Source organism: Paramisgurnus dabryanus, chromosome 17 (genome assembly GCF_030506205.2).
Source record: "Paramisgurnus dabryanus chromosome 17, PD_genome_1.1, whole genome shotgun sequence".
NCBI classification, from domain to species: Eukaryota; Metazoa; Chordata; class Actinopteri; order Cypriniformes; family Cobitidae; genus Paramisgurnus; species Paramisgurnus dabryanus.
Genome location: NC_133353.1, coordinates 3558803 through 3572368, shown reverse-complemented (window position 1 = coordinate 3572368; position 13566 = coordinate 3558803). Strand labels below are relative to the sequence as shown.

Sequence of the window (13566 nt, the reverse complement as noted above, 5' to 3'; positions counted from 1 at the left end):
ACCCATTAAAATAGTTTAGGCATTGGCAAACTAGTATTTTTGTTATAAAAATCACATTAGATCATAACTCAGACTTGTGCAACAGTGATGCGCCGGTCAATGTATAAACAACCTGCACCTGACCAATGTTTTAAACTCAGACCGAAATAAATAAATAAATAAATATGTAAAACCACGCCCACTCGCTACCCAGGGCTGCTTTCAGCCCCAAAAAATGTTGCACATCATTTTTTAAAACAGAAACAGTGATGCGTTGAACACCCAACAAGAGTTGCAACTACGGTAGCTGAGAAGGCCATTCTTTGTGTTCTTTTTGAAATGTTTCTGGAGCCTGATAAAATCGTTATAAATACGTGTTTAATACTCAGAGCCGATCCTGGCCTTCTGGGGGCCCTAAGCAACTTTGTGAGGGGGCCCTGTCATTGCGTTATAAAAAAAACATTCAATGTCTCTGCTTAAATGTAGCTATAAACAAAATGTTAACTAAAACATGTATTATCTTATGTGCATTTTTGCCACATGTACATTGCTGTAACACTCATTGACACATGTTTTCTGAAAAGCCCTTAATCTGTCACATTAGTACTTAGAAAACAAGGTCTACTGCAAAATATATTATTTTTATAAGAGATGTAGATTATCAGGGAAATTTAAAATTATTAATAAAATAAAACCAAAATAGCTGTCAGATAAACTACAACAAATAACTCAACAGATTTTCCAATTTGTTTCAAAACTAAGGCATGATCAGACTCCACAGATAAACACACCAAAATACATAAATCATTCTCTAAATATTCAAACATTAGACCTAATGTGCATTGTTTTAAAATGCTAACAGGAGTCACACAACATCTTGCATGAATTAATGTGTTTTATTTTTTTAACACGTATGAAAGATTTTGATTATTTATGTGTACAAGCATTTCTAACAAAACACACTGGACTAAAATTGAAAGGATTTGGACCATTGCATGGTTAGTCAAGACTAAATAGGAATTTTGTGTTCTTAATCTTTTTACTTCACCTTCATGGCGCTTGTCTGTCCTGCTCCGTGCGGATAGCTCTAATTTTCGAATGAAGATGCATGTTGATAGGCGCGTTAACTGCATGCGGAGCTGCATAGATGGACTGACAACTGTAATTAAAGTAGCGGGAGTTCAGACTGCTTGTTATAATTTCGAATAGCTCCCGCGGCCAGCTTGTCTATGCAGCGCTGCATGAAGTAAAGAACAAGGTGGCCCCCTAGTGGTGCAGGGCCCTACGCAGCTCGCGTAGCCTGCGTATAGGGCGAATCGGCTCTGTTAATACTGTAAAATACGCTTTATGTAACAGTCACTGCCCTTGTCGTCCAGAATAAAAGAGATCATTCCAGCTTTCTTTTTAGTACTGAATGGTTTATTTACATAATTTTAGAATGTGTTTAAAAACAATTATCTTTTTTTTCGAAGTTGTGACACTGATGATGGGCTAAGCCCGAAACGTTTGTCCTTGTGTTTGTTATGGCCTGTGAACACTATTCAGTATTTTAATACAGTTTTTGTATTTGATTCAGTCTCTGAGTGCGGTCTCTTTTCTACCATTATACTCATTTATCTTGGAGTTACGCACCGGGCATACAATACAGACATTAGGCGCAGATGCCATTTTTTCTCACATAAAAACAATTCTCTGAAATGATTTTACACGGACTTTATAAAATAAAAGATGGGCCTTCTGATCTCTTTTCTATTGAATGTGCGTTACATGTTTAGGCCTTAATGTCACAGAACATAACCAAAGCCCAAATGCTGCATGTTTACACAGCATTTGCTTACATAACCCCAAAAATAAAACTGACATTTGCAGAGGGTCATTGCTTGCTTAATTTCGATTATACGATAGATAGCGGTTTTAATCATTTGCGTTTTGTCATTTAATGAATGTCTCCTGCATGCAAATAATGTGGAGCTCCACGGGGAGAAGGATAAACAACATGTGTCTAATTACCAGTGTGAACCAGTAAGCTACATGTCCTGTTGATAAAGAGGCCACGTTTTAAACCCGCAAAGTCCTTTCTAATTGACCCTGTGGTGTGACAATGAACCAGATGTACTTGTTTATGTGTTTACACTATCACATGAGAAGGTCTCACCCTTTAATCAGACCTTATAAATAACAGAAATGTTTTCCACTGTCTTCATCCAAGTTGTAACTTCGCCAAGACTAAAATATCACACAGATGAATAGAGCACAGCACGTGTGTATTAAGAGTTACAGTTAATGCATTTAATTGTTCCTCTCCTTAGTATTTGGGACCCTATAATGATGACTTATGGATGCTATTGGTCAACATCCAGTAAGGTTTCTGCATGCTGCACACTGTATATTGTAGATAGTAAGAAATGGTCAAAAGAAGGTCCCTAGCTGTCACTGGAGCAGTACTTTAAAAAATTTAAAAAATAATATTTTAATATGAACCATTTAGGTACAGATATGTAAATGCATGGTACCAATATGCACCTAAGAGGTAATAATATGCACACTTTGATATCTCAGAGGTTCTAATATGAACTCTTAAGATGTACTTTTTGAAAGGGTATCACCCCAGTGACAGCTAGGGACCTTTTTTTGTGACAATGTACAAATACAACTGTGACCATTTTTATATTATTCAAAGTCCCATTCATGTTCCTTTCACATTTGCAGTCAAGTCGTCTCCACTCTGGTATGAAAATGTATGTGTCTAAGACAGAACAACAACAGCGTCTCAGTTAATAAATATTCTGGATTAAATAGTGACAAGACAAATCCCTATACCATTCTATTCATCAACACTCACTTCATACTCTTTAAAACGGCTTTACATTCAAGGGTCATATATATACATTAGCATGGGAGGGCATTCTGTACCTTAGACAAAAAGTAAGCTATACCATAGAGGACATGTAGACCTTCATTATCACCTGCTGCTACAAAATGGGCTACAAAAAGTTTTTCACATTGATGCCTTAGAAGAACCTTTTTTAGTTCCTCAAAGAACAATAGTCAAACAGACAGAAATGTTTCTGCTCACATTGATGAATTTTCATCATCTGTTGCCTTTCTTATCTGTGGTGTTCCGCAGGGGTCAGTACTGGGTCCTATGTTGTTCTCTTTGTATCAGTCATTATTAAATTGCATGAGAGATTTAAACATTTGGCTGGATCAGAACTTTCTTTGTCTAAACGAAAATAAGACTGAGATTGTTGTGTTTGGTCGTCTTGGAGATTTAAGTGCCTGTGTAGATGCACTTGGTGATTTAGGTTTGTATTTTCGTCCATTAAGCAGGAATCTCTGTGTAATTTTTGACAGTGCTTTTCAGTTGATAAACAGATTAGTTCTGTTGTAAAAGCCATGTTTCTTTCAATTGAGGCTGGCTAAAGTAAAGCCCTACCTGCTGCGCAAGGTGTTTGAAAAGCGTAATTCATGCTCTTATAACATCTAGACTAGACAACTGTAACTCTTTGAGCGTTGGTTTGGATCGGTCGTCTCTCCGAACCTTTGCAGTTAGTCCAGAATGCAGCAGCTCGGCTTTTAACTGGGACTACAAAGTATGATCACATAACCCCGGTCTTAGCTTCACTACATTGGCTTCCCGTCCGCGGCAGGATTGATTTTAAGATTTTATTGTTTTTTTTAAAGATTTTAAATGGGTTGGTGCCTGTTTATTTTTCAGAGCTTTTAAATGTCCACACTCCTGTTAAAGCACTGAGGTCTTCCAATCAAGTGCTTCTCAATGTACCAAGAACCAGATTTAAAAAAAGGTGACTGAGCCTTTTTTCAGTGGTGGCACCTAATTTGTGGAATAGTTTACCTGTACACATTAGAACTGCTCATACTGTTGGAATTTTTAATTTTGTTTGTTTGTTTGTTTACCGTTGGATTTCGTTGAAATAACACCTTAATTTTAAGAGTGTACACTAGGCAACATACCCCAAATACTTGCTGTTCTCTTTCATTGTTGTCAGCAGAGACAAAAAAACCCATAAAATGTTATGCAAGAACAAGACCGTCTATAGAAGTTGTTTTGCTCAGTAACTCATGAGATCATTTTCTAACTGTGAATCGGGAAGAAAGTATTCTCATCGTTTCACAAATATTTGAAAATCCCTCACACCTGCTGGAATACGTAAGAACCGCAGTGTGTGGATGGCTCTGGGACACGCAGCGGTGAAAGTTTGGTCGTGGTATTCTCTCAGGACCAGCCCGCCACAACTACGCAAAGACTGCCACTCGAGTTTTATTTAGACTGCAGAGGATTTGTAGGAACAAAGGAAGTTTATTCTGGGAGATCCTATTTGACTCTGATCAGAGGTCCAAGAAAATCCCTAGCAAAACTATGAGGGATGAGGCTCCTCGATGAATGTGGTATTATAATTTCATAGAGCAAAAGGCTGACCTGTACATTATTCAAAGTCCTTAGCTAGATCATTAAATGGGCATAAACATTTGTATAAATATGTGATAAATAGTTGGTCTCCTATAAAATTGTTCTTGACTTAAAATTCTTACACTGTAAAAAATTCTTTGCTGCCTTTATTTTTTTGTTGAATCAACTCAGATTTACAAGTCATTTCAACTTACTATTATTTATATTGACTAGAGATGAGTTGTTATAACTACAGGTGAGTTGTTATAACTTTTTTCAACTATATTTTATAAGTTGTAGCAACTCGTCAGGATAATTAATAGTTTAAATAAGTAATGTAAAATAAGTTGACATGACTTGTAAATCTCAGTTGATTCAACAAACAAAAAAATGTAAGTATAAATATTACAGTGTAAGTTAAACAATTTGCTGTGCAATTCATTTAAACTAACTTTGTTTTATTATTCACAGATTTGTTTAATGATGAGTTGTTATAACTTTAAAAACTAGTTGAATTTGCTTAAAGGGACACTTCACTTTTTTAATACGCAGTGCCTGGAAATAGTCCCCTCCTATTGAAAGTAACTAAGGGGACTTTTTTCGGGCACTGCGTAATATCATTGCGCCTCCTGTAGCCATGTTACTGCAGCAAAGTCTTTGATTATTACGGCAGAATGAGAGTATAGTTCCTAGCCATATCGGCCATAAAATCACAACTATTAATTTTCTGTCGGTCTTAGTACACGATGTAACTACAGAAGAGTAAAGTTTTAAATAGGAAACATATCCAAACGCTTTGGTTATTTTTAGCACGATGCTAATGGTCTAATCAGATTCAAAGGATTATGCTAAGCTAAGCTAAAAGTGGTACCGCCAGACCTGGAGATCAGCTGAATGGATTCCAAAACTGTAAAAATCTAAATAAAGTTTTACTCTAGGGTAGCTGGAAAATGAGCATATTTTAAAAAAAAAGGAGTGTCACCAAAAACATTCGGTCATCATTAACTTATCCTCATGTTGTTCCAAACCTGTATACATTTCTTCGTTTTGCTTAAAGCAACACTATGTAGTTTTTTACCTTTAAATAATGTCTCTTAAATTATTTCAGTGATAGAACAACTTTTAACTGGACAAATTGTACTGTTGCTGCAACCTGAGCAGCCTCCTAGCTACTACAAGCACACTCTGAAAGTGGTGGTGGAGGGTAAGAAACACAGCCCCGCCCCTCCCCCTGCCTGCAAAAGAGTGTCTGATACCAGGCACTGTTGTGCTTTTCAACCACATGGGGGAGCTTTAAGTCATTTTTACATGGAAACTAGATAGTGTTGCTTTAACACAAGGAAGATATTTTGAAGAATGTTTGTCAAAAACAGATCTGGGGCACCACTGACTTCCATAGTAGTAAATAAAAAAATAATACTATGGAAGTAAATGGTGCCCTTGGTCTGTTTATGATTAGTATATTGTACATAGAGGAGAAAAGTGTTTTTCTCATAAAATACCACAGCCGGTTGATTTGTATATCGGTTTCCAAATAAGGCCTGTTGTGAATGTGGGTTTAAAAATAGTTCAAGGCATTCTTCTTAGCCCATCACACTAAATCCCTGTAAAGTGCTTTTAATTTACAAAGCTTGTGGAAAGCATCTCTCTACAGCTGATGGGGTGTTAATCTATCTGGTTATTTGCGACTCTCCCTAAAACTCTTGGTAATAATTCATCTATTGGTACAAGCCTTCTGCATGTTCACTGCATATTATATCACCCCTTAACTCCAAATTCATTTACAATGTCACCACAGGATGAAGGTTTAAATAGTGAAACTGCCCCCCAAAAGGACTTGCAGGTCTATTCTGAAATCAGAATTGCAGGATAAAAACAATGCCTTATTATATGCTTCATGATGTTATATAAAAAACCTATACACAACTTTATATAACCAGGTTATGGTGTAAAGGAAAACACCACCGTTTTTCAATATTTTACTATGTAGGCTACTTACCTCAACTTAGATGAATTAATACATACCTATCTTTTTTCAATGCGTGCACTTTTAGTCTTTGTACAGCGCTTCGTGAATGTGTTAGCGTTTAGCCTAGCCCCATTAATTCCTATGGCTCCAAACAAAACTTTTATTTTGTGCCACCATACTTACTCGTGTAATGTAACAGTCTTTAAATAGGGAAAACGTGGAAGTGTTTGGTGTCTTCTAAATTCCTTCCTAATGAATGAATGGTGCTAGGCTAAATGGACGCGCTGTACAACGATTAAGTGCACATATTGATAAAACATAGGTATGTTTTAATTCGTCTAAGTTGAGGTAAAAACATAGTAAAATATTGAAAGACGATGATGTTTTCCTTTAATAAATTTGCATTTGTGCATCTTAATGGCTAACACGTCCAGGCCATATACGTGAACCGCCTTAAATAACCAATACTCCTAAGATTATCAGTTGCTCTCTCTCGCCATGATGCATCAAACGGCACCTTTACAGAATGTCATTTCTATGTGTCAGACATGCGGGATCCTCTCCTTATCCTGTGGAAAAGCAGCACCTTCTTTGCCCTGACATTTCTGTTGGAGCCATCCATCCACCATAACCATGAGGTGTTGACAGGGTCCTCTGCATCTTCACTGGAAGTGACACCATTGTGTTGTGCTCTCTGCAATGACAAAACACAGACGGAGCGAGAATAAGAACAATGAATGAATTAGCATATGATTTCTCACCTGCCCTAGAGTCCATTCCTAACACCGCATAACCTCTTATTATTTCTTTATTTATAGTGAAAGCGAAAGCAAATATTATTTACAACATTTTTATCAAAAGTGACTGAAAGTGCATTCAAACTATAGTTTTTATAAGCATGTGCATTTCCCAGGATTCAAACCCATGGCTCTGCTAGCACCCATTGAGCCCCATTAAATCTAAACAGTCCGCTGAAGGTGGTCCGAGCTTTATATTGCAGCGCACAGTAAAAGATGAAAGAAAGCCACACAGCATCCGTTTCATCCCTGTCTGGTAACACATCATTGCACTTCGTCATCTTCTCATTCAATTCTGTACATTTATTTTAGAAATAGCTGCATGGTTTATACTGTGGAGTCATGTGCATTCACATAGCTGGTGAACAGCAGGAGATATGGAGTAATGCCAAAAGCAGCAAAGTCGATCCCTGTACCCATCCCTGGCTGTTAGATAAGAGAGCGGTGGGCTTTTGAAATGTTTATCAGTGCTCAGTTTAGGTCGTCCAAAGCTTGCAAAGCTTTTTAACACAAAGGAGTCTCCGCAACGCCCTGTTGTCCTATGAAGAAATCCTTGGTAGAGCAATCATCAATTTTCAAATGCATTTTGTATAGACAGTTTCAGCAGCAACAACGCAAACAAACTGCTTTTGTAGACCAAACTTGACTTCCGGTAGACCTCCGCATAGAACCAAAAACAACAGAGCCCATCTAAAGTAGATTATTTTTAAAAACAAGCGAAATATATAACCAGTAGTAATTGACCTTACAGTAATTCAAATCCAAGCTGAAGCGTATCAACCACCATACTGGGCTAACGTTACTGTGTAAAATTAATGCATATACAATGTTAGCTACAGGTCCTTGAAATCTTGCCTGGCTGCCAAACATTGCGATCCATGCTCGCTTCAGTAAACCAAAACATTGAATTATATTTCGGTATTTGTCCCAGAAATCAGTTTAGCTAGTAGTCAGACCGATAAATAAATACAGACCAGAAGTTCGGTTCAGGCGCGTAACGACGACAACACACGTGCATCTGATGAAACCGTCCAACGTGATCTTACGGAAAGTCGTGTTATAGTCACGAAAAATTTGATGAGTTTATTTGTGTCCATGGCACGAAATTCTGCTTTTTACATGCCTTGAGCACGAATGTCTTTTTTGTGTCACTTGCACACATTTCTATAAATAGTTTTTCGTGGTCGTGGCATGAAAGACATAGCACATAAAAAAGCTGAATTTCATGCCATGGACACAAATAAATTAAAACATCTTGCCTGTTTGCCAAATCCGCACATCGGTGATCCATGCTAACCGTCTCCCCTAATTTTTTGGAAACCGAAATATTTATTTTCCACAATGTATTTGTTCCAGAAGTCACTTTAGCTAGTAGTCAGACCAATAAATAAATACAGATCGGACGTTTGTCTTAGGCTCGTAAAAGCAACAATACACGTGCGTCTGATGAAACCGTCTATACAATATTAGCTACAAATACTTAAAGGTGCCATGTCACAAGACTCTTTTAAGATGTAAAATAAATCTTTGGTGTCCCCAGAGTACACATGTGAAGTTTTAGCTAAAAAATACCAGATAGATAACTTTTTATAACATGTTAAAATTGACACTTTGTAGGTACAAACAAAAATATGCCGTTTTGGGTGTGTCCTTTAAAGCAACACTAAAGAGTTTTTGCTCTCTGCTCCCCCTACAGGTTGGGAGCGGAATTGTCCATTACCAGTGTCGTAAATAATTTAGCCTACTGCAGCAAAGCTGGCTCTGATTGGATTGAAGGTCTGCCGTAAAGCGCGACTGTCTCCCTTCGAGTTTTGGAAACCAAAACATTTATTTTTCAACCTGTAGTTTTTCCAGAGATCAGTTTAGTCACTATCCAGACCAAAAAACAAGCACAGACCGGAAGTTAACCTTAGGTCAGACGCGTAACCGCGGCAATGCGCGTGCATCTGATAATGTTAAAAGTAGGCTACTCTTGTGTGCATGACGACAAATAAATTCTATTTTCAGTCAATAGATGGTTTTATTACATTTGCATTGCTTTCATTACAAAATCTATTCCAGCTGTATCACTTCTTCACTTTGTATTTAGTGTAAACTGGCGTTTGGAGAGATAACTGTATTAATGTCATCAAAACAAACACTGGACTGAAAGTATACAAACAGGCTTGTCCTCTTAGGGACGTGTTTCCCTCTATATCTACTGTAGTCATCCTGTTAGGTCTCTCCACCCCTTTCAGTCCCTCCTATAAACTTTGTAGCATGTTGTAAGAGACAACAAGAGTTTTTGTTAGCTACATCCAGCATTTTCCTGGTTCACTTTGTGCCTCACGTTTGAAAGGACTGCTTGGATCTGCCTGGCGTTTTTTTTTACAGGTAAGACATTACATTTTTGTTAACCATGCCTGAACAGAACCATCACAGTAATGTGGATTACAATTATAGTTAACTTAATCATTTAATCGACTTATTTATTTAATAGTCAAACGATCTTTTCTATTGCTAGACATTGCGTTTGGTTTACATCAGAAAAATAAAATACACAGAGAAATAAAATACACAACACAACATACACAGAGGATGTGCTGTCCTCCAAAAAGCTCATTTGCATGCTGAACTGAAATATCACACTCAGAAAATTTGTTTCTATGCAAATGAGTGAACTGATAACATACAATACTTGTGTCTGTGTGTATCGTTTACAATTTTTATTACTGTACAAACATTGCACATTCTTTTTGCTCAGGCTTTTGAAGCTGAATAAAAGGCAAGTCTTTTATTTAACTTCAAAACATCACAGACGCTTGTGTTTACATAAAGCTTAGCAGTTTCAAACGTCACTGGATCACAACAGTGGATCCTTCATAAGTACTGGTTTTAGAGACTTTAAACTGGGATTAAGGGCATTATTTGGTGACACACTGCCCAGTCTGACTTTCGCTGTGATATTTTTATCATTCTGGCTGATGTTTGTTTATCCAAAGTTATTTTCGCAAAGTATCTGGAGCAACTTAATAAATAAAGTATCATAAAAGATATCCATGTAAAAAAGTTGCTTCACCTTACAAAAGTAAGTTACCCGGTTGACTAAAATTTTGAGTTAATTCAAGTTAAAAATATGAGTTGACACAACAATTTTTACAAAACTTTTCTGAAATAATATTTTTGATTCAAATTACCTCAAACATTTAAGGCAACCAGGGAACAACAAATCATTTCTATAGTGTAAAACCTTTTGATATAAAATTTATATCTGTTCTGTGTAAGTCTATAGGTTTGATCAAAATGAAGTCGTTCACTGAAATTCTTCAACCATTTTTTTGGACATGTGTTTGCTATCCACTTTCATTGTCTTGGTAATTCAATGATAGTTCTAGGAATCCTAGGCAAAGCATAACCAGTCACACTATCATTAATATGATATAGTGAACTTCTACAGTTCTCTGGAGCCTTGTCTCTTTAATGCTCAATTATCTTGATTAATATGTCGCTCCCAGAACAAATCAGAGGGTGTTGATATTGAACCATGTCCTTCTGGAAATATTGTCAATACATATCAGCATCAGTTAAAATAAAACAAGCATCTCCAAGACAATTTTGCAACAATCAATAATTGAATGCAACATAATTTAAAGTATATAAAGAAGAAGATGGTGTAGAGGGACTCACAATAAAGATTGAAGTACTTTTTTATGTTATTTGTTGTGGTACTGTGAAGCCAGATAATAAAGCAAAGCAAAGCAAGAGCAATACCATATGGCCGTATTTGTTAACATTAATAACGCATTAGCTAACATGAACTAACAATGAGCAATATAATTTTGAACATTTATTAATCTTTGTTAATGTTAATACTAAAATGAACATGAACAAAGATGAATAAATGCTGTAGAAATATTTTTCATTGTGAGTTCATGTTAGCTAATGCATTAAGTGATGTTAACAATTACAACCTTACTGAATTGCAGAATAACTGCGTACATAAAGTGGAGACAGTTCATTGGCTGTTATGAGTGCATTTCATTCAAAGCTTATAACTAAAGTACTATAGACCGGTTAGGAGTATGACAAATAATAAAAATCTGAGAGCCACACACTACAACATTACTGAGATATACGAATCTGCAAGAAAAATTAAATAAATAAGAAATAATTATCTTAAATATTTAGAATAAATAACAAAAAACTGCTAAATAAAATTTGAGGTTAGTAAAATAAGCTCAGATCTGTACCATGATCAAATAAATAAATAAATACATTTATATATTTATTTAAATATATATAATTTTAACCTATAATGCACATATGAATACAAAATAAATACCTTGCACTGTTTAAACCTTAAAGCAATTTGGTCTTTTTAATTAGTACTGTGCAAAAGTCTTAGGCCACCATCACCTTGTTGTTTTAGAAGTTTTAATGTCCATCCATATTTATTTTTCAATCTATTCTATTAAGATACAAACAAAATTTGTACAAAAAAAATTGTTCAGGACTAAATGTCTTCTTTAGGCATTGTCTGTGTTTAGTGTGACCTCCCTTCGCACAAAACACATCTTGAGCGTTTTTAAGCAGAATGAAGTAAAAAGATTAAAGGGATAATTTGGCCAAAAATGATATTAAACCCATGATTTACTCACCCCCAAGCTGTCCAAATTGCATATGTCCATCGTTTTTCAGACAAACATATTTTCGGATATTTAAAACTTTATTAACGTAAATAACTACCTTCCGGTAGCGCCGCCATCTTAGACTCCTCTGTATTCAGGAGAGAGTATTAGCGTAGTGTACGCACTTTTCTTAGTCAGGGCGGGGGCACAGAGCAGCAGCAGAGTAGCCTCCGTAGGCTGCGTAAGCTCTCATCCTGAATGCGGAAGCGACTAAGATGGCGGCGCTACCGGAAGGTATTTATTTTCGTTAATAAAGTTTTAAATATGGATATTTCTATAACACCACCACGCGGATTACCCTCAGAAGACCTTTGTTTATCATCCTGGAGCCGTTTGGATTTAATTTGTGAAGGATGGACCCACTTTTTTTGGACTTGAAGGTCGTGGACCCCGTAACATTACATTTAATCAACTGAAAGATCTAAAACATTTTCTAAAATATCCGAAAATGTGTTTGTCTGAAAAACGATGGACATATGCAACTCGGACAGCTTGGGGGTGAGTAAATCATGGGTTTAATAGCATTTTTGGCTGAACTATCCCTTTAATTTCTTAAAATTAGAAATTAGGTTTTAATATTATTTAGGTTTAAGAGATCCTGCAGTTTCCTGCTATTGCTCAAGTGGAAGTGCACTGTATGAACCTATATATCTTATGGTCTTCTTAAGATTCTGACAAATGCATAAATTTAAACATAAATGCAATGGGATGGCTAAATTCTTAAACTAAAGACAACAGTAAACAAAAAGTCATTACAAGTCATCTACCAGATGCTTAAAAACAAGGACAATATTTATTTGGTAGCGGATATTTGGTTGCAACAGCACACTCTGAATGCATAAAAATAGCTTTTAAAATATATCAACTATACTATTAGACTTTATAAATGAAAAGGTTAAAAAAACTGAGCCACAAATCAAATTTTCTATTAATACTGTTTCTTGAAACAATTTGTTTTAAAATAATTTCTCTTTAATTTCCCACGAAGCACAACTACAATACAAAAGCACCATCTCCTGAAATCCATCGACTCTGCTCACCCGTGTCCTCAGTCTTGACTTTCACCTCTTGGAACCCATCAGGATGGAAAGGGTGCAGCACATGACACGGTCAGCGATTCGGAGGGCGTCCAATATTGAAGTGAATCCGCAAGCCAAGCGCAACTTGCAAGATCTCATCATCAACTTCTCCCTCATCCTCATCTGCCTCCTGCTCATCTACATTATCGTCTTGCTGATGTAACACCAAAAGATGACAACCGGCCAATCAGAAGATGAACTGGGCAAGATCTTGGACAGTTTTAGGGCACTGAAGTTCCTAATGATGATGCAACACGTGTCAGTTTTCTGAAAATGATTGCACTGATTTTATGTTTGTTGCGTTTTTCCTACTAAAGGCTATATTTGACCTCTGAGTTACTATAACTCGGTTTTCCAAAAGCAGACAGACATGTCTTTCGCACTGATGCCCAAAACATTTTTTCTTGTAATTGCTGTGTTGAAATGCAAATTAATAAGCCAGCCTCAGAAATCATACATAATTCACCGAGAAAAAAAGCATGTGGTGTAAACTACTGTAGCTTGTACATTTAACACATCAATGTCTCTTGTTGTACACTTCTTAATGGACAGAGAGAATGATATAGAGATTATACAGATATTTTTAAATCTGGAAAACCAATAAAGACAATGTTTGTTTTATGATCTGACTAAATGTTTTAAACAAAAGTAGTGAGATACGAAC

At 36.3% G+C, this 13566-nt stretch overlaps 1 protein-coding gene across 1 annotated transcript; it reads left to right on the top strand.

The window, feature by feature from the left end:
* The first annotated feature begins 9397 nt into the window (after positions 1-9397).
* On the top strand, positions 9398-13523 carry pln2 (phospholamban 2). The gene is made up of 2 exons (XM_065252972.2): positions 9398-9529; positions 12812-13523. The coding sequence occupies exon 2, from the start codon at positions 12907-12909 to the stop codon at positions 13063-13065; it is 159 nt and encodes a 52-aa protein (XP_065109044.1). The 5' UTR covers positions 9398-9529; positions 12812-12906; the 3' UTR covers positions 13066-13523.
* The last annotated feature ends 43 nt before the right edge of the window (positions 13524-13566 follow it).